The following is a 26887-nucleotide window of genomic DNA, read 5'->3' on the forward strand; positions in this document are numbered from 1 at the left end:
TCTACCTCTTCACAACTTTACAACTGATGCTCTTAAACACATTAAGAGGAGGAAGGAATTTAAGTAATTAACTCTTGAGTTCAGCACAGCTGTTAACTGAAAGCCTGAATTCCAGGTGACTCTACCTCATAAAGCTGACTGAGAACATCCAGCCAAGATGTGCAAAACTGTCTAATCTAAGGAAGAGGTGCTACTTTGAAGAATCTAAAATATAAACTCAATACTTCCATATGTTTTTCTTCATAGTTTGTATTTTGTTCATTGGATGAATTGTGTTGGTCTTGCAGTTTATAAAAGGGACATTTTAATATAATTTAATTCATTATTAATAGATGCATTTGATGCATCTGTTTTTTTTTTTACATCAGCAACATTAAAGGATGTAATGCAAGCACAAAACAACGTTTATGAAATGTTCTTCTGCCAGCTTCTCCACCTGTGTGTGCAGTGTAGTGTGTGTGTGTTCTAGGCTCTTTAACGGATGCTCCGTCACGTGCTCGCGATGCTCTTCCCCCGCCCCGCCCCCGTAGCGCCTCACCGGCGGCGGAGGTGTCGGTGTTGAGGCTTCAGGAGCGGGGCGTCCCACCGCGGGCTCCATAAAAGGCGCATGGAGGCGGCGGGGCGGCCGTAAGGGGGATCATGCGCCGCTTCACCTGCCTGCTGCTGCCGCTGCTGCTGCTGCTGAGCGCCGCGCGCCCCGCGCCCGCTGACCTTTCCGTTACCGGTCAGCCCGCGGAGCACGAGGACGGCGGCGGCGGCGCGAGTCACCACCACGGAGGGGGCTATAAGATCGTGCAGTGGGAATGGAGCTACGTGCAGACCCCCTACACCATCGCTACCTGGCTGCTGGTGGCCAGCGTGGCCAAAATCTGTGAGTAAACACTGACCGAACGAACTAGTGGCGCAGCTGAGCTATCTCTCTACCTCTACCTCTATCTCTATCTCTTTCTTTCTGTCTGACTCTCTCTGACCGTCTCTCACTGACTCTGACTCTCTCTCTATCTCTTTCTGGATGACTCTCTCTATCTCTCTGATTGACACTCACTCTCTGAGTCTATCTCTTTCTCTCTGACTCTATCTCTCTCTCTATGACTTTGTCTCTATCTGTCTATTTGACTCACTAAATCTCTCTGACTCTATTTTTCTCTCTGTCTTTGAGTCTCTCTCTATCTCTCTCTCTGACTTTGTCTCTCTTTTAATCTGACTGTCTTTCTCACTGACTCTATCACTCTTCCCTCTCTGACTATCTCTTTCTCTGAGTCTGTGTCTTTCTCTCTAAATGTAGTTGAGTCCTTCTCTCTGAGACTCCAAGTCTCTGAATCTCTCTCTGATTTTCTCTCTCACTCTCGCGTTCTCTCCTTCTTTCTCTCTCTGTCTCTGTCTCTCTCATTCTATTTCACTCTCCGAGTGTCTCTTTATCTGAGTCTCTGTCTTTCTCTCTGAGTGTATTTGAGTCTCTCTTTCTCTCTGATACTCTGTCTCTGAATCTCTCTCTCTCTCTCTGACTGACTTTGTCTCTCTGACTTTTGACTCTGTCTTTTTTCTGTCTGACTCTCTTTTTATCTGACTTTGTCTTTTTTTCTGTCTGAGTCTGTGTCTTTCTCTCTAAATGTCTTTTGAGTCGTTTTCTCTGAGACTCCAAGTGACTGATTCTCTCTCTGACTCTCTCTGTCTGACCCTCTCTCTCTTACTTTTCTCTCTCTGACTTTATTTCTTTCTCTGAGTGTCTCTTTCTCTGAGTCTCTGTCTTTCTCTCTGAGTGTATTTGAGTCTCTCTCTCTTTCTCTCTGAGATTCTGAATTTTTTAGCTCTCTCTGACTCTCTTGCTCTTCTGTCTCTGACTCTCTTTCTCTCTGAGTGTCTCTTTCTCTCTGAGTGAGACTCCATGTGTTTCTGACTCTGTCTCTCTAACTCACTCTGACTCTGTCTCTCTTTAACTTTCTGAGAATCTTTTAGAGTCTTGTTCTCTCTCATAAAAAGTAGCTAGGAGGAAAAATCTCTTTATGAGTGTGTCTATCTCTCTTTCCTTTCTCTTCTCTCTGAGTTTCACTCTCTCCCGTTATTACCACTTGCCTTAGTACATATTACTCGTACACAAACTGGCATAACTAGACACACACTGATACTATAGACAAGACAAGACAAGACTACCTTATTCACCATACTTGTACTGGGCATAGATTGAATTTGCTGTCCACCTTGAACCGGTTCATGCAGTGAACACACACACTCACACACTAGTGAGTACACTGAGTACAGTTCAGTTAGGGCACATTCTACTCAAGGGCCCAACTGTGTCATTCAGCAAAATCTGGGTATCGAACCCACAACCTTGTCGTTGATGGCTCTGTGCTGTTACTGCAGTGCACCACTTCCATTCTCAGGTGTAGGGTCATCCTACTTACCGTACCATCTGCCTGTTAAGAAATAAAATCCCTTGTGCAAAAAAATGTACCACATTTCCCATCCTTTCATCATCAATCCTCTTATCCACTTCAGAGCTGTGGTGCCTCTAAAAACTACCAAGAATCAAAGAGCACAGAGCGAGAATACTTCTTGGACAGGACACTACTCAATAGTCCCTGTGGCAAAGTCTCAGAAAGTATAATAAGTTAGCTAATAAGACCTTAATTACCATATATTTCCACACATATCCCTAAAAGGTGTGTTGTTTAATTACTTTAATGACAAGTGAGGAGCACCAGTCTTTTTGGGTGTTGGAACATAAGAATCAGAGCAAAAACACCCTGTTTTAATAGCCTAATCTTAAAATGCAGAGAACATCCTGTATCATTTCCATACAGAAAATATATATATTCTAGTTTAGTCTGTTGGACAGCACAGTGGACAAAAACTTTGGTAAAAGAACAGCAGCAACTATTGTTCAGCTGAGAAAACTTTTCCAGGTGACTCTCCCTCATGAAGACACTGAGATTAAAATGCTAAGAGTGTGCAGATCTGTCCTCAAAGATAAATGTGGCTGTATAGCTTAAAAATAAGGCTACTTTATTAATGGTTTATGAATAGTTTATAAAGGAGTTTATTAATGGTTGTTAATTAGGTTGTAAATACATTAAAGATACATTAATAAGAATACAAATAAATAAAAAGTGCAACAGTGGTCAGTCATTTGCCAAATAGGGATCCCACATTTATTTATACTGTTAAACCAAAAAACAAAATCACTATTTGGCGAATGACAGATCACTGTTGTCTCTTATATGTATGCATGTATGTATGTGTAGTAACTACATATTAATGTTTTTTTTTAAGTATTTACAACCTAGTTAATACTCATTAATAAACACGTTTAATAACCATTTCTAAACCCTTTGTAAAGATTTTTTTTATCTTGTTTTCTCATCAATTTACACGGCCAAGTCATCCAGACCGCTCATTAGGACTCTACTCACTAGTCCCAGTGGCAAAGTCTCAGAACTTATTATAAGTAAACTAATAAGACCGTAATTATCTTTAATTTCCCCACATATCCCTAAATGTTGTTTTGTTAACTCAACTTTGACTCAAACATTGTTTCTTTTTTGGCTTAGTAAAATTTTATGACCAGTGAGAAGTACCTGTCTCTTTGGGTGTCATTCTCTTTAGCAGGGGTCAGCCCGTGAGGGTGTTTACACTTTGTTGACATTCCTCCCCTGTCTCTCTGTCGCGCTTGGTGTGACTTTAGTTTCCGCTTGTTCTCAATCTTGTTTTTCTGCGTTCTCAGGCTCCCTATCTCCTTATAAGGACGATTTTTCACGCCCGTGTCCCATTTCACTAGCCGGGGCAGCGGTAGTGTATTGGATCACGACTCTGACTCTACGGGTTTGATCTGGCATGAGGAGCGGCGTGTTGATTTATTTTATTTTTTTATTTTTTTGTTGAGTTTACCTGCTTTGAGATCAGCTGTTCTGCAATTGGGTTCAACAACCCTCTGGGCTGGAGAGCTACTTGACTAGTCTGTAACACTCCATCCCATTACACTTCATTTTACAAAACATGGAGTGTTTTTTTTTTGTGGCCCGCCACGTAATGGCTTGGAAAATATTTGGCCTGTGGCCAAACGTAATTGCTGGTCTCCGTTCTAGTGGATATTTCTGGTTGGTGGACTATTCCCAGTCAGTCCAGCTGGGGTAAAAAAAATGTGTGGTACTGTCCATAAAAAAAACAGGCAGGGACGATGATAATACAGTTTGCAGAGAAACTGAACGGCTACATTCTGTAATTGTAGAACTACAAGATAAAATGTTGTAGAAGTGATTGTAAAAACAAGCCGACGGCCATAATATTATGATATGATATGCTGTTTGTAAGAGAAGTCAAATGAAATGAAAATGGATACAAACAAAAAACAATGTTAGCCAGCACAGAGTAGTAAACGCAGTGTAATTTGAGTTGCTATAGTATTTGTCATATTGATCTGTTCTCCGGTAGGTTTCTGTCCATCTCTGTTCAGGGGGATCACAGTGTTCCTGCTTCTCCGGCACCTCTCCAAATGTTCTGGTCCATTTTTTACAAGCCCCTGTTCAGACAGGGCTGAATCCTCTAATGATTGAGAGTGACTCATCTCCAGCCGGCAGAGGCGCTGTGTTTGGCTGCGGTTCTGTCCACAGGCTGAGAGATCACCCCTGCTACAAATACCCAGGAAAGCAGTTACTCAGTGGCAGATTGGCCATGACTGTCTCCAGCTTTACTGTTGTACGAGAGAAACAGAAGAACATTGGCAGAGGAACGGGACACATTGTTCGATTACTGTAGATTCTGGTGCTGATGGGCACCTTCTGTCTCCTGTAGGCTTCTGATGGGTTTGCAAAAATGGGTGTAAAATGGTTATGAAAACACTGATGTTCAATCTGATCTGATGCCTCATCCACCATTTACACATATCCCTCTCTCAGCTTTTAGCCTCCTGTTCTACCTTAACCCCTCTCGTTTTTGTAATCGTGCTGGCTGGTGGGTTGTTTTGCTCGTGTGGGCGTCTGTTGGGCGATTGGCCCACTCTGTTGTTCATAAGCCAGGCAGAGCCTGTGCTCTATTTCAGACATCTCCACTGATGTCCTCCGTTCCCCCCAGGCAGCACCATCCAAACCATCCATTTTCACTGTGAATATTTGCCTTGAATTTCATATGCGGAGAATGGTCCTGCTGCAATGTATTACCCAAAGCACCTGCAAGGTTCTCACCTGAATTTCAATTTCACACTCTCCTATACTGGTCAATACGGACAAAGAGGTGGTACACAGAATCTCTATCAGATGGCAGTTCTCCTTAATAATCAGATAAATACCTGTGATTAATTTTTTTTCTTATTTTATCTTATTAATTACAGTTTAAATGATTTGCATTCATCCTCAAAGTATTTTTAGCTGTGCAAATTATTGAAAGAATAACTGGCATTGACTTAAAATCTCCCTGCAATGGACTGTATATCTCTCTTATATACAAACCTAAACAATTTATTATAGCTGCACCATTATTCTGCTAAACATTACAAAACTAGTGTTATAGAAGACACTCACTCATGCCAAAGGCTTTTCATTAGGTTCTACACTACTCAAATACAGTTCTGGAAAAAACAAAAAAAAAGAGGCCGCTTCAGTTTCTGAATCAGTTCAAAATCTCTGACTTTGCTATTTATAGGTTTATGTTTGAATAAAATAAACATTGTTGTTTTATTCTATAAACTACGGACAACATTTCTCTCTAATTGCAAATAAAAATATTCTCATTTAAACCATTTATTTGCAGAAAATGAGAAATAGCTGAAATAACAAAAAAAGATGCAGAGCTTTCAGACCTCAAATAATGCAAAGAAAACATATTCTCCTCCACCAGTCTTACACACTGCTTTTGGATAACTTTATGCCTTTATTCCTGGTGCAAAAATTCAAGCAGTTTAGCTTGCTTTGACGGCTTGTGATCATCCATCTTCCTCTTGATTATATTCCAGAGGTTTTATATTTGGTAAAATCAAAGTAGCTCATCATTTTTAAGTGGTCTCTTATTTATTTTTTTCCAGAGCTGTGTATTGTTTATTGGTGAATGAAACAAAACATTATCGTGATATTATCACAGTCTTATCCAGTACTGGGAATGCAGCTCACAATTACAGGTGATAATGTTGAGCTCCAGCTCACTCTCAAGAAGCATTGTGTCCTACACCATTCTGTTACATTACACTGGGGGTTACTAAGGGTTGACTGTTCATTTTTAACTGGTTAAACTGTAGATAAACCATAGTCTAATGCTGTCTCGCTAATGCTGTTTATTCTTCTTAATAGAACATTAATAGAAGAAAATAACCGAACAAATGATCCATTTATGTAATACGGAAAATGTTAATTTAGATGTTTGTATGGCTAAATTGTTTTATGTGACCTAATGCCCCAATTAACCTTAATCACCCTATATATTCTATAACATGTAAAGATATCTACAAGCTAAATATCGATATCACAAAATATCGTATATTTTTTGTTTGCGATACATTATTGCTATGTTGTGTCAAATATCAATCAAAAATCTATATTTTATTGAAACATAAGCGATTTAAACCTTTAAGACTCACCTTTTAATTTGACAATACATCCATAATTCCAGGTATTTGCTTAATTAGGATTATTTTATTCTCTTTAGTAAAACAGATGCTGTGAAGTATTTTCGGGTACTGTCTTGCAATATATTTTGAATATCACAGAAACGCTGTACTGTAATACTATCGTATTGTGATTCCCAACACCAGTTTAGATGAGGGTAAAAGTCACTAGATTTTGATGAAAAAAAGCTGAAAAAAAAATGTATGATCATGAACATGAACTAATAACATCCACCAAAGGTCCATCTTGATTAAGGATTAATACCAGAGTAATAATAACACTATTGTCTCATATGGATGGGGTACAACAGACATCACACAGGAAGCCAGGCTTGCTCATCTGCTTGATTGGTTGAGCTTTTGAAGTCCACTGCAGGGCACTATAGCCCCAGCGAGAAGCTCTGAAGAACAGAATGATAAAAAAAGATGAAAGGATGAGCGTGAAAGAGGGACATCACAATATCCGCCCTACAGAAGCTCGAGCTGGAGGACTAGTCCACACCTGCTCAGGTCCCAGCTAAACCACAGCCCTGCCTTCCTCTCACCGTGGCAACAATTCACCTGACTCTCTTACGCTAAAGTATTATGGGATGCAAACACTCCAATTGCATTCCTGTCACCATAGTAGGGCCCTGAGAACTGGAGTACACATGATATTCAGCCAAACCACAGGAAGAGAAGACGATCCACTGTAAAGGAAATGCGTAGAGTAGACTATATCCCTATCTGGAGGGGATTAGTTTCTTAGGGAGACTTTTGTGAAAAATATTTCACACTTTTCACATATTTTCACAAATTTACTTTAAAAAAGTTTTGCAACTTTCTGTATTTGCTTATTTTAAGTAAATTTAACTTCAGATAAATTTAAGTAACTTCAACTCGGTTTCAACACTTAAATGTTACATAGAGTAAATAAGTAAAATCTCAAAGATTTGTTTTGTAAACAGACCAAGTCTCACTGTCTCAACACATGGATGGCAGTGTAATATGTGTGTTTTAACAAAAAATATTTTATATGTTAAATATTAAATATAAAAAATGTAATATTAAATTTCAGGAATTATAATATTTTATTTATCATAACATATTTGAGTAATATAAATTAAATTAATATAAATTAAGTAATTGTAATTAGGTATTATTCTATGCAGAATTTAAGTAAAGGTTCTTAAAAGAAAGGATTGATTCAGCAAAAATAAATTAAGTCAATTTTAGTAAAAGAAAGGATTGACTGAAGTTCAGTTCACTTATTTACTCTATGTAACATTTAAGTCTTGAAACCGAGTTGAAGTAACTTAAATTTATCTGAAATTTAATTTACTTAAAAAAAGCAAATGCAGAAAGTTGCAAAACTTTTTAAAAGTAAATTTTACTCACCATTTTTTTCAGTGTAGTATCCTGACTGCAATTGAAAAAAACAGGAGGACCAGTGAGTTTTTTTTAGCTTTCTTGGTCACGCAACATCGCGTTCAGTAGCGTCTCCATTTCCACTCCCTGTTGTGTTCACATAGATCTTTGTGGAAACGTGCACCCAAAGTGTAATTATGATGTGTACCAGTGGACAAATATCTATTTTATTAAACACGAGGTGACATAACAGTCAGTTTGAACGTGACTAAAATTACTAAAAAGGACCACAGAGTTCAGCAAAAAACAATAGGGAATTCAGCCTGTATTTTTCTCAGAGGACGTCTGAGAAAAACACGTACATGGTCGTTCCGGACATGAATAAAATCACATAGAACCCCCATATAAGAGATGTTTACCCCAGAATCCCCTGAGAAACTAATCCCCATGCTCACTTCAATTATACTGTACATTCTTACCAGAAAGGCAGATCATTTTCTGGGGCAGTTAAAAAAGGCTCAAAATTCTCAAAAGGCATGTACTAATTATTTTAAAAATAATGAAATAACATGCAATTAAACAAAAAGAGTTTTACTTGCCATTAATTTCCATGCTCAGTCCAATTATACATTCTTACCAACAAGGAAGATCTAGAAATTCTCAAAACTTATGGACTGTTACTTAAAAAAAAAACTTTTTTCTACATTTTCTGGGGCAGTAAAAAAAGTCTTAAAATGCTCAAACAGCGTTTTACTTGCCATTCCATTTAAGAGCCAGGTGCGACTTCTGTAACAAGCAGGGGTGTATGCACATCATGCATGTGCCTGTGTTACCAGTTCACTGCCAAGATCACAAAGAAACATCTGACTGTTGGCGCCTGCCTAGGTTGTATTCTGTCAGTGGCGCACCTGTGTTTTCCATAGCCAAGATAGCAATATGGCAAAAATGTACCTGAACACACCTCATTTTTGAGACCACCATGTCCATCAGTGTAGATATACATTCAAAAGCACTGCTTATATTTAAGCAACGCAGGCACAAGGTATGACAACTGTTAACCCTACACCTTAAAAACATATCACAACCCAAATCTGCTTTATTTTAATGGTTTGTACTTTGTCCACATCAGTAAATCTGCCATTTTATAGGTTTTAATTTAGAAAATTCTCTGTGCATGCCTGAAATGGTTAACGGGCTGCATTTCTTCTCATAACCCTACATTCTGTGCTCAGTATGTTGGGAATATAAGGATGCTGTTTATGGACTCTCTGTGGAATGGAATGTATTCTGTAAGCCTCTGAAGGTTGTATCAACACAGCAAAGCTGAAGAAAATGTACCAGAGGATGTGATTCCTTTTTCCATTTCCTCAACGCAGCTCCTGGCCTTAAATTACCCAGCAGCACCTTCTATCCACTCTGGTTCCCTTTGGAGCTCCCGTTGCTCAGCACAGGCACAACAGCACAGAGACGGTAAACACTGACCTTGATTTAGTTATGATAGCAGTAATGAGCTGAGCGGGTTCTGGTGTTCCAGTCAGCTTTAATAATAATTATACATTGTCTGTGGATAATTAATAGCATTACATCTGTTTTAACATATGAACTCTGTTTAAAAATATGGACATTCGGGTACAGATGCATGCAGCGTGGGATCTGATATTGTTATTTGTATTTGTAGCCGGTGGTGCATGAATAACACACCTTTTGAACCATGCATGATATTATGCAACATGCTTTAATGCTGCCTGCTTTGATTATGTCATGGATGCCCTTGAAGTAAAGTGATACTATGATTTATCACCAAACACAAATGCAGCCAAAACATGGCTTATTTAATCTACAATAAGATATATATAATGTAGGCTAATCTCATTAACAAACATGTGCATGGTTTGTTAGCAACATTATCCTAGATGAGCTACTGTCATTGACTACATTACTTATGTTTGTGATGTAATAACAGTAAAAGGCTAGAAGGTTTGCCTAGCTTCGTTGTCATACAGGTCATGTGCTCAAAAATATCTCATAAAATGCTCAGGTGTTATACGTTGTTAACTAAAAAAGAGATCTCCTCTTTACAGATAATTACAAAGTGAATAAATGAGGGCAAAAACTAGGCAGCTAATAATAAAGTGCTTATACAGCCCTGGAAAGAAAAAAAGAGACCTCTTAAAAATTATGGGTTTCTTTGATTTTACCAAATTGAAAACTTTTATAACATAATCAAGAGGAAGATGGATGATCACAAGCCATCAAACCAAGCTGAACTGCTTGAATTTTTGCACAAGGAGTAAAGGCATGAAGTTATTCAAAAGCAGTGTGTAAGACTGGTGGAGGAGAACATGCAATGTATGAAAACTGTGATTAAAAAACAGGGTTATTCCACCAAATATTGATTTCTGAATTCTTAAAATCTTCCTCTTTATGAATATTGTTTTCTTTGCATTGTTTGAAGTCTGAAAGCTCTGCATCCTTTTTTGTTATTTCAGCCATTTCTCATTTTCTGCTAATAAATGCTCTAAATTGCATTTTTATTTGGAATTTGGGAGAAATATTGTCTGTAGTCAACAATGTTAATTTTACTCAAATGATTGCCCTCAAAGCTTAAAGTCAATGAGAATCAAAACACAGAATTCATTTATTTTCCTTTCATACTGGTTCATGATATCTAGGAAGGTCTCTGAGCTAGTTGGAGTGTATGTTCTCTTATTAATAGGTGGGCTGGTGGGAGGGAAGGTTAAACATGATAATAACATAATAACTTAATAGATAATATTATTGTTGTCCACCCACTGGGGCGTGTTGATGTTTTAGAGGCAGTGAAATTGTTATATATTGATGGAAGATTACACAAAAAATGATTGATAATGTTTAATAAAGGCCTGGCGTCCGGCAGGCCCTGTTCTCCTGCCTGCCAGTGCCAGTGCTGTCTCCATAAACGCTGATAAAGACTGTGAGGGTTTACCCAATAGGCTGTTTAATTGTGTGGTAGCTCTTTATTGCTGCTGGATTGGTCTTATCTACTGCTCCATTCAAGGAAGTGGGCCTGCTGCTTTCAGTGCTCACCACTCTCACTTGTGTGTGTGTGTGTGTGTGTGTGTGTGTATCTTTCTTTCTTTCTTTCTCTCTGTCAATCTCTCTCTGACTTAAAAGTAGTACATCAGAGGGGCCATTAGCTTTTTAACCCACACTTCTGAATCCATTACTCCATTACTGTGTGTGTATGTTAGGGGTGGGCGATATGGCCCTAAAATAATATCACGATATTTGATGGTATTTTCTCGATAACGATGCTCTTAGCAATATGACTAAACACTGATTTAAAAAATATATATATATTTCAAGAATACACTACTGCAACAAAATAAAAATTGCATTCTACTATCATTGCATATGATATGAAATGACACACCCCTAACTGAGATATTAAAAAAACAAGATTGTTTAAAATCAGATTTGTAGCAGAAGTCAATGATCCAGAATGTCATTATCTAAAAAATGCACTTCAAATATCTCCATATATCCAGGATTAAAGTAAAATAAATGATAGAAGATATATAATGGGAAATGAGATCAGTGTGATTTTTTCTTTTTTCTAAAAACAGTAAAAAAAAATAGTACCGTATTTTTCGGACTATAAGGCGCACCGTATTATAAGGCGCACGATGAGTGAACGGTCTATTTTTAGTGTTAGTCCATACACAAGGCGCACTGGATTATAAGGCGCACTAAATGAAACTTTATTTATATCAGTAACAATAACTCTGAGCAATAAATCCTTCACAATATCTGTGAAAAATAACAACATCTCTGAGCAATAAATCAACAAGCACAGCAAGTACGTATTACTCCGCGACGCTCCTGACAACGGTAGCCGCGCTCCGACAGACCATAATATTATGTTGAAGCACAGCAAGTACGTATTACTCCGCGACGCTCCTGACAACGGTAGCCGCAACGCTCCGACAGACCATAATATTATGTTGAAGCACAGCAAGTACCGTATTACTCCACGACGCTCCTGACAACGGTAGCCACAACGCTCCGACAGACCATAATATTATGTTGAAGCACAGCAAGTACGTATTACTCCGCGACGCTCCTGACAACGGTAGCCGCAACGCTCCGACAGACCATAATATTATGTTGAAGCACAGCAAGTACCGTATTACTCCACGACGCTCCTGACAACGGTAGCCGCAACGCTCCGACAGACCATAATATTATGTTGAAGCACAGCAAGTACCGCATTACTCCGCGAGGCTTCTGACTATAATAGCGTGTTGTGCCGAATTCGGTGAATAAAACGGTTTTAAAACAGAGATAAAGATTGGATAAGTTTCATTTCTGGATGAAGTGATTTCCAGCGCTGTTTGGATATAACTGTGGATTACAGGAGACTGGATTGATGGATTCTCTTTAGTCTGGACGCGTTTTGAAGGTAGGACCTGTGGCTGAGCGCGGGTGTGTGTTCGGGGGTGGCGGCAGTGACCGGAGGTTACCCCAGGACAAAAGGAGAGCCTTTTATTACTGGAAACATGCGCTCTGACGCAGCTCTAATTCATGAAACATACATCCTACAGTAAAAGCACAGTTCTGGAATCCGGAGAGCCAGACGGTTCGAATGGTGTATGACATGACCGCATTCGATGAAATATGGACGAACGATAAATGCAAATATGAGAGTTATGAATTATTAAAATCATAACCAAGGCATATTTCGCCCTAAATGTTTATTTTCTGAAAGGATATTCCGCTAAATAGGCTAAATAGCTCAAAAGCAGAGATTCTAAGCTTTAAAATGGTATATTGGATGTCTATATTGAACCTGTAACTGTTCATAACTATTCAGAAACACAGCCAGTTATGAAATATTAAATATTTCTGGCCCGCCGGGGGGCCAGCGCGTGTTAAGAGGTTAACTTTACTTAGAAGTGGGCGCTAAAAAGAAACAGTTTGTGCTATTACCCCAGAACGGGTGGAAAGGAAAGTTTACCGGCACCTTGTTCTGGCCACGGAGCTACAGTGGAAACTAGCTACCCTGAACCACAGCCGAGAGGCAGTACGGCAGTCAAAGGTAACCGCGCGCTAGCCCAAGAGGGGGATCTTTTTCTGGCGTGGGTGAGGAATTCTGCACAACAGAGCGCCGTGTACCACATAAAAATCGAGGTCAGTAAACACAAGCAAAATCCATACACAAGGCGCACTGCATTATAAGGCGCAATGACGATTTTTGGGAAAAAATAAGTATTTTAAGTGCGCCTTATAGCCCGAAAAATACGGTACCTGATGTGATAATTAGGGGTGGGTGATATGGCACAATATTTCAGGGTATTATATAGTTCACCATATTCAAAAATGTTGAATAAAAAAAATTAAAATTCAAAAATATTATTACCCCTACTGTATGTATGCATGAATATATGAATTGCAGGCATACCAACAAAGCACAATATGTGTCAAAAATGTACATACCACTATCATACATTTACTTACTTTATTATATATGGCCATTTACAGCAATATACATTTTCAGTTGCCAAATATTTGTTGCATCTCTATGCACAAAAAGTTAAGTGTGTGTGTGTGTGTGTGTGTGTGTGAGAGAGAGAGAGAGAGAGAGAGAGAGAGAGAGAGAGGGAGGGAGTGTTTTTGTGTACTTTTAGGAATGACTCACAGCGGGTGATTGATGTGTCCCTAGTAGAGAGGTGTGTGTGTGTGTGTGTGTGTGTGTTTGTCATGCTCTAATCACTCTGTCCATGAAAAACATGAATAATTACTGCCATTAGACTCTCTCATTACCCTCCAGCTCCTCTCCTAACATTACACCCCCTCTCTCTATCCCTCTCCTTCCCTCTTTTTCTCTCTATCCTCCACCCTATCTCTTCCCTTCCCTCTCTTCCTCTGTCTCTCAATCGCTCTCCTTCCCTCCTTTTCATTCTCTCGCCTCTCTCTCTCTTCCCTTCCCTCTCCCCCTCCCTCTATCCCTATCCTTCCCTCTTTTTCTCTCTGTCCTCCCTCTTTCCCTCTCTCTCTCTTTTTCGTCTCTCTGTAAATCACTCTCCTTCTCTCTTTTTCTCTTTCGCCTTCCTCTCTCTCTTCCCTTCCCTCTCCCCCTCTACCTCTCTCTATCGCTTTACTTTCCTCTATTTCTCTCTCTTCCTTCCTCCCTCTCTCTCTTTCCTTCCCTCTCCTTCTCTCCCTCTCTCTATTGCGGCACTGTTCCTCACCTTCCCTTCTCTCTCTTCTTTTTGTACTTCTCTCCCCTTCCTTTCTTTTTCTCATCTTTTTCTCTTACTTCTTCCATCTTAGTATCTTCCATACTTTTCCATCAACCTTCTATATCCATTGTCGTCCTCCTACTTATTCTACCCTCCCTCTCTTTCTCTTCCTCTCTCTTTCCTTCCCTCGCTCATCTGCTCTCTCCTCCTCCCTTTCTCTTCTGTATGTCTTTCTAAACTTTCTGTAATTTCTTCTTTCTTCCTCATTCTCTTTCTTTCCCTTTCTCTCCGTCCTTCTCTATTTCTCCTTCTCTCATTCTTTTTCTCGTCCTCACGCTCTTTTACTTGCCCTTTCTCACCTCCACTTTCTCCCCATCCCTATCTTCTTCACACCTCCCTCCCTTTCCTCTCCCTCTCTCTTCCTCCTTTATTCTTCTTCTCTCTTGCTCCTTTTCTTTCCCTTTCCCTGTCTCTTCTTTCTTAACTTTCCTCTCTCTGCCTTCTATCTTTTTCTTGATTTCTGTCTTCTATCTCTCCTTTCTCTTCCTTTGTCTTCTCTCTAACCTTTTTCTCTTTTCTTAACTTCTGCCCTGTAATTCCCTCTCTCATCTTTTTCTGTCTCTCATTTCCGTTCCTCTCTCTGTTTTCTCTCAGTGTAGAGAGTGGGGTCTGTGGGTGGTCTTCTGAGGGTGGTCTTCTTGTTTCTGGAGAAGAGCTCAGCGTATTGCTGTGGTTGTGCTGATTCAGCACTTTGTATTGCTCTAACTGCAGTTTCACCTATTGATACTTTAGCTGCTGTGGACATGTGTCAATCACTTAGGATCACTCGTTCAATCACTAGTTTGATGAGACGAGACTCAAATGAAACCAAATAATTGATCAGGGCAGTAGGCATTTATTTGTTCAAAAAAACTTTAGAATTAATACCATTTTTTTGGTTCCCTTTTTTAAAGGTCTATGCAATACTTGACATCTACTGTGCATCAAAAGGCTTGATTTCTGAATTAATAAGAGCATTTAAAATTTCTAACGTGTGTACAAGAAATACATAGTAGAAGGTTAATATTACCATCCACAGTGGACTGTACAGTGGGTGGTAGGGGTGGGCAATATTATATCGTATACAATATATCGTGACACAGAAATATCATGATATAAAAATCCATATCGTGATAATAGGGATGTTCTGTCTTGAAAGTAGTCTATTATTTACTGTGAAGCTTTAGGTGTATTTATTTTATAATTGGTTTAATTTGCAGTTTATATGCATCCACTAAATATTCTGCAATATTATTTGCTGCATTATATTATTTTATACTATATTATTTATTTTGCCACATTATGATTCTTTATGATAATGATTCTGTTATACTATTATACTATATTCCTGAAATGAATAAATTATTTTAGTTTTCCTATATCGCCAAGTATATTGTTATCATAAAAATATCCTAAAATATTGTGATATTATTTTAGAGCCATATCGCCCACCCCTAGTGGGTGGTAATGATCGTGACTGGCGGTGTCTGGCTAGATTTGTCTGTATAAAGAGGCAAGCGTGACAAATCACATTCACATTCAATGTGAAAGGCCCCATATACATATTCATTACATATCAGTGCAGTGTTCTATACCTTTCATGAAACATGGCAAATGTCATTGGACATGATACCAAAGCCTTCTATCTGTTTAAAAAGGGGAGATGACAAAACAATCTATACCTATAATTTTTATAATTACCATTTTAACAACATACTTAAAATCACTAGTAACATTTGAATAAAACCTCATGAACATTTTCTAGTGTTTAAATGATTAATGCAGTCATTTTTTCTTCATTATTGGCTCACTGATCCCCTTCACGTGCTGTGTGAGCAGTAAATGGCAAAACAAATACAAAATAGAATATATCAATACATTTTTACACAAAAAATTTTTTTACCCCTACTCCTAGACATATTTAGATGCTGCCACTATAATCAGAAGATTGCCGGTTCGAATCCTGTTCATGCAGCTTGCCATCAGCTGCCAGAGCCCTGAGAGATCACAATTGGTCTTGCTCTCTCTGGGTGGGTAGAAGGTTTTTTCTCCTTACATCACTCCAAAGGGTGATGTCGATCAGCACAAGGCGTCTGTGAGCTGATGTATCGGAACTGAGTCGCTGCGCTTTCCTTTGAGAGCACCGTGATGCTACTTGGCAATACTGCATTAGCAGCAGTTGTAACAGAGGCAGAGGCTGACTTTACGTGTATCGAGTAGGTTTACGTAGTGAGTAGGTTGTGTAATTGGCCGTGTAAATTGGGAGAAAATGGGATAAAACTTTTTGCCATTGCAGTGTACAGAGATTAGCTGGATCATGTGTGTTCGGTAATTGAGGTGGTACTCCATGACCAGGGTTGAAACTGCTGTCTTATACAGTTCAGTCTGTCTCTGAATGACGTAGGAGACATTCAGTGCAGGCCTGGATGGAATCTGCTCACTGTGTTAAATGTATATAAAACGTCTAGCTGTCTGTTTTGATAACCTGTTAAACACAGTTAGCACTGTGCTGTAGTTTTGTAAGCATGTTTGGTTGGTGAGAATGTCTGGTGCAGGTCTTTGTGACACAGCAGCAGGACCTTTGCCATGGAAGTTAATTTAATAACACTGAGATTAAACTGTTTTGACCTCAGCTTGTTCTCATCTTCAGTCAGCCGGCGCACAGGCCGTCTGATACTATCTCTGTATCAGTGCTGCTCCTAAAGAACATTCCAGAGGATGAGAGCAGGTGTTAGTCCCTGATATTGATATTGAAATTCAGGAGCGTGACAACAAAGCAATTATGTGATAAAAAATACATTAACAGATGCAGCATATTATGCAAATGTTTGGAGGTGTTTAGTTGATTTTGCTGGTTAAAACTAGTGGTTGGTGTGGTGCAGTGGATAACACCACCGCCTGCTTATGAGCTACTACAATTCCCAGTCTGGTGACTATACTGTGATACACCAATAAGAGTCCTTGGGCAAGACTCCTAACACTCTGTTGGCCCAAGTCTGTAACAGGAAGAACCTTGTAAGTCACTCTGGATAAGAGCGTCAGCTAAATGCAGTAAATGGAAAACTGACAAGAATTTACATTAATTTATATTAACATTAAATGTAATTATAAAAGGTATGCACTTTAATTGTCTTCTCATTGCATGTCTCAGTTTAGAAAGCCAAGGTCAGCTATGCTGTATAACGTTATGAAGAGGAATTGCTTTGCTTAAGGTCCAAAAGTGGAAGCTTTACAGATAAATCATATTTTTATGTGATTGTGATATGCTTTTTCATAATAAATTAATTGTAATAACTGTGAAAATATTGTAAATAACAGCATATAAAGTGCAGCACATGCAGCAACAGATGGAGCTTTTCATGCTGCAGACTTTGCCATATCGTATCGTACACAATAATATCGCCAACATTTTTTAATATCGTGAACGATATTATACCCTGAAATATCGTGCCATATCACACACCCCTAATTATTACATCAGGGTACTACTTTTTTGCTGTTTTTAGCAAAAGGAAAATGCACACTGTTCTCATTTCTCATTATATATCTACTAAAGACAGATTATATCGGTCCAGTATCATTTATTTTACTTTAATCCTGGATATATGGAGATATTTGGAGTGCATTATTATTAGTATCATGACATTCTGGATAATTGACTTCTGTTACAAATCTGATAAAACTTTTGTATTTTTGTTATCATATCAAATTCAATAATAAAATATATTTTTTATTTTGTTGCAGTAGTAAACTCTTGAAATATGTATTTTTTAATTTAGTATTTTGTCATATCGCCAAGAGTATATTTTTCACGAAAATACCATGAAATATTGTGATATTATTTTAAGGCCATATTGCCCACCCCTACTGCAGACTGTAGTCACATGTCATAAAAAGGCTGGAGGCAGAGCGAGGTAGACTTCCACAGATCAAACACACACCAAACTACTTCTTATCCGAGAAAAAAATAGAAGCAACCGTACGGAAAAAAATTTGCAAAGTTTATATATAGCGATATCGATATAGATATTCAACAGGATTAACACACAATATATTTTTTGTTCATGATGTAAACTCATACATTAAACCCACTGAGCCACTACTGCACCACAAGTACAGAAGGGTTTTCCCTGTGAAGAATGTAAAGAATGTACCTGTACTTGTCCTTAATTCACTATATCTGATAAGTGCCACTTGTACAATGGTATCTGGGTATGAAAAATACAAGGTGTGTGTAGTTAGAGTGTTAAAAGGAAGTGAATGAGACAGACAACAATTACTCCTTTCAGCTGTTTACTCAAAAGAACTGACCTCAAATACACAGCAGCACTTCAACACCGGATTAAAACATGTACATTCTTAGAATATAGGTTTAGCAGAATTAATGTGTTAATGAATGTTAAAATCTTCAATGTTTCTAGTAAACCAACCTTTAGCTTACCCACCTTTACTAAAAGTAATCTAACCTAAGGTACAAATGTGGCACCAACCCCTTATCTAGTGTTTCTATACAAAGTTCCTCCTACTATGTTAAAATGTAAAGGTGCCTCTCCTTTCCTGTCCATGCCAGGGTGGTTAGAAACAGAGTTGAAAGAGATTAAGAATACAGTTTAGCTAAAAACATTAGGCTAAACATGGCTGCAGTATAATTTATCAAAATCCACACAAAGCCTCTTCCTTAAAATAATAGTATATTGTAACAGTACATTGTAACAAACTAAAAAAAACTAATATATTGTTTAAAAAAGCGTTGGCAAGAGTTAGCAAACATATATTAATAATAGCACTCGAGTTTTGAAAGGGGTGGTTTTGACAGTTTGGGGGCGGGGCCAGGGTCACCTCCTTCAGTGAACGCTATTGGCTGATATTTCCAGGGTTCGTGACGGACCGCCTACCTCCACGAGCCAGAGGAGGGCGGGGAAAGAAGGACGGCAGGAGAGTTAGCTAACTGGCTATGCTAACCTCCAAACAACCCGCTCTCCGGTGCGACCCGCTCTGTCTGCCCGGGTTTAGTGCTCAGAGTGACACGCTCTGTCTGCCCGGGTTTAGTGCTCAGAGTGACCCGCTCTGTCTGCCCGGGTTTAGTGCTCAGAGTGACCTGCTCTGTCTGCCCGGGTTTAGTGCTCAGAGCGACCCGCTCTGTCTGCCCGGGTTTAGTGCTCAGAGTGACCCGCTCTGTCTGCCCGGGTTTAGTGCTCAGAGCGACCCGCTCTGTCTGCCCGGGTTTAGTGCTCAGAGCGACCCGCTCTGTCTGCCCGGGTTTAGTGCTCAGAGTGACCCGCTCTGTCTGCCCGGGTTTAGTGCTCAGAGCGACCCGCTCTGTCTGCCCGGGTTTAGTGCTCAGAGCGACCCTCTCTGTCTGCCCGGGTTTAGTGCTCAGAGCGACCCTCTCTGTCTGCCCGGGTTTAGTGCTCAGAGCGACCCTCTCTGTCTGCCCGGGTTTAGTGCTCAGAGCGACCCGCTCTGTCTGCCCGGGTTTAGTGCTCAGAGTGACCCGCTCTGTCTGCCCGGGTTTAGTGCTCAGAGTGACCCGCTCTTTCTGCCCGGGCTCTCGCCTGTAGCAACCGTCTCTCGCCTAGAGAGGTCGCTCGCCGGCTCTGTCTGCTCGGGTTAGCGCCTAGAGCAACTAGCTCGCTGGGCGAACAGCACCGGTCTCTATAAACACTGAAGCCGAGAGCCCAGGCAGACAGAGCGGGTCTCTCCGAGCGCCAAACCCTGGCAAACAGACACTCCTCTGGCTCGTGGAGGTAGGCGGTCCGTCACGAACCCTAGAAATATCAGCCAATAGCGTTTGCTAAGGGCTTCGACCCTGACTCCGCCCCCAAACTGTCAAAACCACCCCTTTCAAAGCTCAAGTGCAAAAAACTCAGTCGAGCAGAAGCTGCTGCTGCAGGTAATTCACACAGCGCGTGAGGAAAAAAAACACCCGAAAGGATAAAAATAAAGCTTGAGAGCAACATTTTCTTCAGCGCGCACACGATTCACTTGGTCATGCTCGCTAGTTTCACATTTGTGCTCACGAGAAGTTCATTTACGCACGCAAAATGTTAAAACACGCTGGTTAATTTTTTCACCTGCTATTTTGCGCTCCCGTCTTGTATTTTTGCGCCCTCGACTTTTGACATTGATGTGACGCCATACGTGAGCTTTACAATTTTTTTTCACTTGGTCTTTTTGCACCCCCGACTTTTGACATTAATGTGACGCCATGTTGTGACTTCTACAGTTATAGTGAGTTTCTTTCCGTTCTTTCAGAAACATTTAGAAAACCAATTTCTGCACATTTGTTTTTAATAGTTTGTGACAACATTTATTATGACATTGCACATTGACTGTACTGTGTGGATAAAGCCAGAACTGCCATATTTATGATGGAAAATTATCATAGTCACGCCGTGTGCTTGGTCTGTCTGTACACTCACAGAAGACTCGTCTGCAACATGAGCTGCGTCATTGTGCTCCGGCAACAGAAATGTCTATAATTTATTAGTCTTCATTTGGATAAGTGGCAATATTATGCTTCACTAATGATTAAGCAGGAGTATATTGTGCTGCCCTCTTTATTCATTATTGTGTTTCTGCTGGTGCTCTGGTTATGGCTCCACATACACTGCCCCCACTTTTGTCCCTCAAACAGCCTCACATGGCATAATGGCTTTTATTCGGTGAGGCCAATTACTCATGGCATATGGAACAAATGTAAATTGGTTTATAATTTGTGCTCAGTCCTACTGGATTCATGCTTATAATACAAGTAAAATGCATTACTAGTCTACTGGAAATTTTAATCAAAATCAGTCCTCCTGCTGTACGGATGAGGATTACCGAGGCTCAGATTACTGTAACCAATCACCTGTATCATCTTCTCTTTCCCAGTATCAGGGAGCTCCACTTACTAGTGCATCTTAAAATTAGAATATCATTGGAAAGTTACTTTATTTCAGTAATTCAGTTCAAAAAAGTTTTTTTCTTTTATTGTTGATGATTATGGCTTACAGACAATGAAAACCCAAAAATCACTGTCACAATTTAAAAAAATATATATAAAATAAGCCTGATTGGTACTTTTGGCAATGTGGGCAGTGTGCCAAATACTGCTGGAAAATGAAATCTGCACCTCTACAAATGTTGTCAGCAGAAGAAAGCATGAAGTGCTGTAAGATTTTTTTGGAAAAACACTGCACTGACTTTAGACTTGATAATAAAACACAGTGGATCAACACCAGCAGATGACATGTCTCTCCAAACCATCACTGATTGGTGGAAACTTCACACTAGACCTCAAGCAGCTTGAACTGTGTGTCTCTCCACTCTTCCTCCAGAATCTGCTCCCTTGATTTACAAATGAAATGTAAAATTTACTGATGATCAGTGATGGTCTGGAGAGACATGTCATCTGCTGGTGTTGATTCACTGTGTTGTGAATCTTTTTTTAGTGTGTGTTGAATAGAGATGCATATTGAGAGGATGACTGATGTCAACCATACAGAAAGTGCAAGAACACAGGTATATAATAATTAAATGCATTAAGAAGATTAAAGATAATGTTTTAACGTGATATAGCGAATAGTTCATGCATGTGAAACCCAAAATGCACAACCTCTGTTACACACAGTGTTTAAGGGCACAGCCAGAAACCAGTTGCTAAGATAGCCTAGGAATTTAGACTCAGCCTAAAGAATAGCTGATTGTTTGCAGTGCAGTAAAAGTGACGTGACATTAAAGCCAGCCTCAATGGACAACGACTTATTGTCTCTATATCAGCAATGTAGGCTTATAAACATGCTAAGTTCTTTAGAAAATGCCTCTGGTAGACAAAGATTTACAGTGTAACGGATAGAACTAAAAAGCTCACCCAAAGTCTTATTTTCTGCTTTATAGATTTTAGCAATATGTTTACATTTTTCTCCTCCAGGACACTTGTAGAAGCTTCCTGTTCACTCTTTACTCCACTTAATAATTCCAGATCAGTAACAGGAATCAACCCAAATTCTGCAGGCTTTAAAATAGACATACAAACTAGACAAACATGACAAAACTAAAGATTTGGAGGACATGAAGTTCAGGAAAGAGACAATTTTATGATTTTGTTCATTATATTTTGACATTAGCAGATTTACTTAAATATTTTTTTTATATTTTCTATTACAATCACAGTTATGCTTTTCAGTAACGTTCCTTATCAAACATGAAACCTTATTATGTAATGCTTGAATAGAAATCCTCAAGATTTAGTGGTGTAATGTCCTGGCCTGTTAAACCTGGGGTTAAACCCTGAATTATGTAGTTAAACCTTTTTTCTTTGCTTCTTTTCCTTTTTCTAGTGTTCCACTTCTCCCAGCGCTTCACCACGGTGGTTCCAGAGAGCTGTGTGCTGATCATACTGGGCCTGGTCCTGGGTGGTATAGTCCTCATCGCCAACAAGAAGCAGCTCTACCAGCTCGACCCAGGCCTCTTCTTCCTCTTCCTGCTGCCCACTATAGTAGGAGATGCTGGGTACTTCATGCCCGCGCGCCTTTTCTTTGACAATCTGGGAGCTATATTGATGTACGCAGTGGTGGGGACTCTGTGGAACGCCTTCTGTACAGGATTCTGCCTTTATGGAGCTAAAATGGCGGGAGTCATTGGTGAGTTATGATGGGCTTGATTGTTCTGAAAAAAATATTCCCCATTTTTTTCTTAGATATCAGATCTCAGATTTGTTTTACCTGATTGTAAAGGACTATGTAAATTGATCATCAAGTGTTTCCACAAGGGTAATGGCTTTAGAACACATGCACATATAAATTGTGAGGTGTTATCTTGTCAGTGAGGTTGGACTATGGTCATCGTGCTCATGGCAAGGCACCATGACATGCCAGATGTGTTACGTGTGTATCGGGAATACATCATACATCATAAAAGGCATTACCACCCACAGTGGACAGTAAGTAGTAACATGATTACTGGTGGTGTCTCTTTAGAATTGTCCATGCGCACAGACAACCGACTCTGACAGAAATCACATCCGAATTTAATGCAGATGAGACCCCACATGCATATCTCACAGGTCAGTGCAGCGTTCCTTAGCTTCCATGGGACTTGGCAAAAGTCAATGGATATGAACCTATCCCATGACATTTGGCATCTCAGTGTAGAACCATTAAATGGGCCTTTACACTGTGATTTATAATTTAGATCACATTAACGAAAGTGTTCATCAGTCAATAATGCTTAAGCTCTAGGCCATAATCCAACTTTAGCTATCTATCTCTTAGTAAAGTAGCAGTAAAGGGTTTTTTTTTTATCATAGGTTAATTTTCCATACTTACATATATTTATATATATATATATATATATATATATATATATATATATATATATTTTTTTTTTTTATAGACATTGTAACACTTTAACTTGGATGGTCCATTTGATGCGCTCGTTGATGCTCAACTGACATTCAACTAACATTCAACTGAATGTCTGTTAAATGCAACTTAAACATATGTTGAATGTAAATGATTCAAAATAGAACATAACCCTACACCTAACCCTAACCTAAACTTTAAATCTAACCCTAAACCTAGTCCTAAAATGTAATTTAATAGACATGCATTTTAATGTTAGTTGAATGTCAGTTGATCATCATCAAATAGACCATCCAAGTAAAGTGTTACCTAGGCATCATATAATTTTTTTTTATGTTTTGTAGCAAATAAAATACTAGTTAAACCATGTTTTCCACCAGAACAGATCATGAAATGGTCAATGAAACAGAAGTTAAGCCCTGCCCCTTTCACCAAGAAAAAAAAAAACAGAATCCAGACCTCAGAGCACTATAGAGCCAAAGAGGCAAAAATAAGAAGAGTTTATTTTTACTCATTGTATGTGATTCAAAACACTGTTTTTGTCTAGTTTATTTTACAGATTATGGTGGTCTTTTCATATAAAATACTCTAATCTAATGTGCAGAAGCTTTTAAATGCAGGGCATACAATTTGAATAAATAAGAATAACTGCCTGCTTAATTTTGAGGTTAATACAGTTAATACTTAATGGAATCAAGTATTACTGACTTAATAGTATCGTCCAAAATGTCAAATTAGTGCTGGACGATATGGCCAAAATTTATATCACGATATATTCCTTAAATTTCGGTCGATACGATATAATTTCGATATCGATATAAATACTTTGAAGGCCTCAGAAAACTGCTAAGAAGCCCTGCAATCCCTGCAGCACTGCGAATTTAAATTATTATATAACTGTGTATTTGCACTTTTTGTATGGTTGGCATCAGATACCCTCATTATATGCACATCTATCTATCTATCTATCTATCTATCTATCTATCTATATATCTAATGGAAATCTGTACCTACTACTGTCTGAAAATTTAATTTAAGCCTTTGAAACCTCCTTTCACAAAAACTTTAATACTTTAGAAATAAAAGTAGTCAAAATATATCAATGCTCAATATTATTTGCATATAGCAAAATAATAACGACATCCCTGTCAAACATAAGCCTATATAACTATTACCAATAAAAATAACTTTAAATTACAACAGAGGCAGAGCTTCTTATTCTTTGTGAACAAATTTAACAGATTAAAACAAGTGTTTCAACTAGGATATAGAATACAATAAGCCTTTATATACGTAAAAGCAACAAGATTTTCCCGTCAAATAAACAAACCTACAGGCTTTATCAACTATGAATAACTTAGTTACAACATAAGCTATAAAAGTGCTTCAGTCAGTATAAGAAAAATATTGTATGTAGTGGAGTTGCTTGAAGTGGTGGAACAGTTTAGATCAGGGGTCACCAACCTTTTTGAACCTGAGAGCTACTTCTTGGGTACCAATTAATGCGAAGGGCTACCAGTTTGATACACACTCATGAAATTACAACTTTTCTCAATTTACCTTTAATTATATGTTGTTATTAATAATTAATGACATTCATCTATGTGAAGACACAGATATCAATATGCAACACTATTTTTATAAATCTCTGCAATTGTTTACATTTTATATTATATTATATTTTAATATAATATTACATATTATATTACATTATATTGTATAATAATATATAAACTATAGGCTATCTCTAAGCTAATATTAATCTAATATAATCTAAAATTACACCAATGCAACTGTGATAAAAAAAAAAAAAAAACAATAGCAACAAAAATGCTATTTTTAGACCAGGTCTGCGGGCTACTCATAAGGTCCTTGCGGGCTACCTGGTGCCCGCGGGCACCATGTTGGTGACCCCTGGTTTAGATGTATGAACATTACCGCTGCTGGTCGGCTGCACTCTCCGGCACAATTTGCAGCAAAGCGGCAAGGGAGCGGACCCGCGGCCGGCCTCGAGGACCCTCGGCCGAGCGAGCGGACCTGCGGCCGACCTCGAGGACCCGCGGCCGGCCTCGAGGATCCTCGGCCGAGCGAGCGGGCCCACGGCCGGCTTCGAGGACCCTCGGCCGAGCGAGCGGACCAGCGGCCGGCCTCGAGGATCCGGGGCCGACCGAACCGAGTCTACCTTATCCTTGGATCCGCTCGTCCTGGCTCCGTTTGTCTCCAGCGCGAGACATTTTTGCTGCGTAGCGAAGCGGACCCGAGCCTAGCCATTTTAACCTAGCCTTGCCTAGCCTAGCCTATTTGGCTACGTGCCTGTGTGGTTACGTCATCACGCACTGACGTAGCCCAGCTACGGAGGCTGAATGTGTTGAGCTCTGCGGCGAGCTGACGCCAGTAAAAAACGCCTGTCCATGATTCTAATACATATCGATATACCACAAAACTGATATCACCGTTATTGAAACATTTCTTATCGCGATAAATACCGATATCGAATTATTGTCCAGGCCTATGTCAAATGCACTTCTGCTCTAGGATTAATCATTGCTCTTTTATTTGTTCATTCATTAATTAATTCGCTCATTCATTCATTCTTTCATTCAGTATTATGTATTGATGGTGTATGTATGATGTAAGTCATGACATAAAGCACCATTGCATAAGTTTGTGTGTGTGTTTCCGCAGATGACAATGTAGAAGCAGGTCTGATGGAGTTCCTGCTGTTTGGGGCTCTGATCTCAGCAGTGGATCCCGTGGCGGTGCTCGCAGTGTTTGAGGAAGTCCACGTTAACGAGATGCTCTTCATCATCGTCTTCGGCGAGTCCCTCCTGAATGACGCAGTCACTGTGGTGAGTCACATGACTTCCCATTGAGCCCCTGTTTGAATGGATGCTCATTTTTGTCTTTTTCCAGAATCAGAGTATTTAAGAGAAGGCCAAGTGTTGTGCTCAGGAACTTGACGACTTGTGAGTCGTGAGTAATAAAGATGCTTGTTGAGTTAAAAAGTTAACAAATGTAGACTTAATGTTGATTTAAAGTAAAAAAAAAAGAGGTGCAGTGGCAAGAGTAGAAACTGAGTAGATGCATTGTGGGTAATAAAACACTGGTGGCAGAGGACTAATCAGAGACATACACATAAACATTGTTTTTTATTTTAAAATGTTCTACATTGTAGATTAATACTAAAGTCATCCAAACTATGAAGAAAAACATATGGAATTATTTAGTACATAAAAACGTATTAAACAAACCTGAATATGTTTTATGTTTTAGATTCTTCAAAGTAACTACTCTTGCTTAGTAGACATCTTTACACATATTGGCTTGATTTTCTCAGTCAG

At 39.2% G+C, this 26887-nt stretch overlaps 1 protein-coding gene across 1 annotated transcript in view; it reads left to right on the forward strand.

Annotated features, from left to right (window-relative positions):
- Positions 1 to 539: 539 nt before the first annotated feature.
- Positions 540 to 26887, forward strand: part of slc9a5 (solute carrier family 9 member A5) — a 67512-nt gene continuing 41164 nt past the window's right edge. Inside the window, exons 1-3 of the mRNA XM_007246953.3 lie at positions 540 to 871; positions 22524 to 22826; positions 26232 to 26395. Coding sequence (XP_007247015.2) covers positions 640 to 871; positions 22524 to 22826; positions 26232 to 26395 — 699 coding nt within the window. The 5' untranslated portion in view covers positions 540 to 639. The remainder of the gene's footprint in view (positions 872 to 22523; positions 22827 to 26231; positions 26396 to 26887) is intronic.

This window comes from Astyanax mexicanus, chromosome 23 (assembly GCF_023375975.1).
Source record: "Astyanax mexicanus isolate ESR-SI-001 chromosome 23, AstMex3_surface, whole genome shotgun sequence".
Lineage (NCBI taxonomy): Eukaryota > Metazoa > Chordata > Actinopteri > Characiformes > Acestrorhamphidae > Astyanax > Astyanax mexicanus.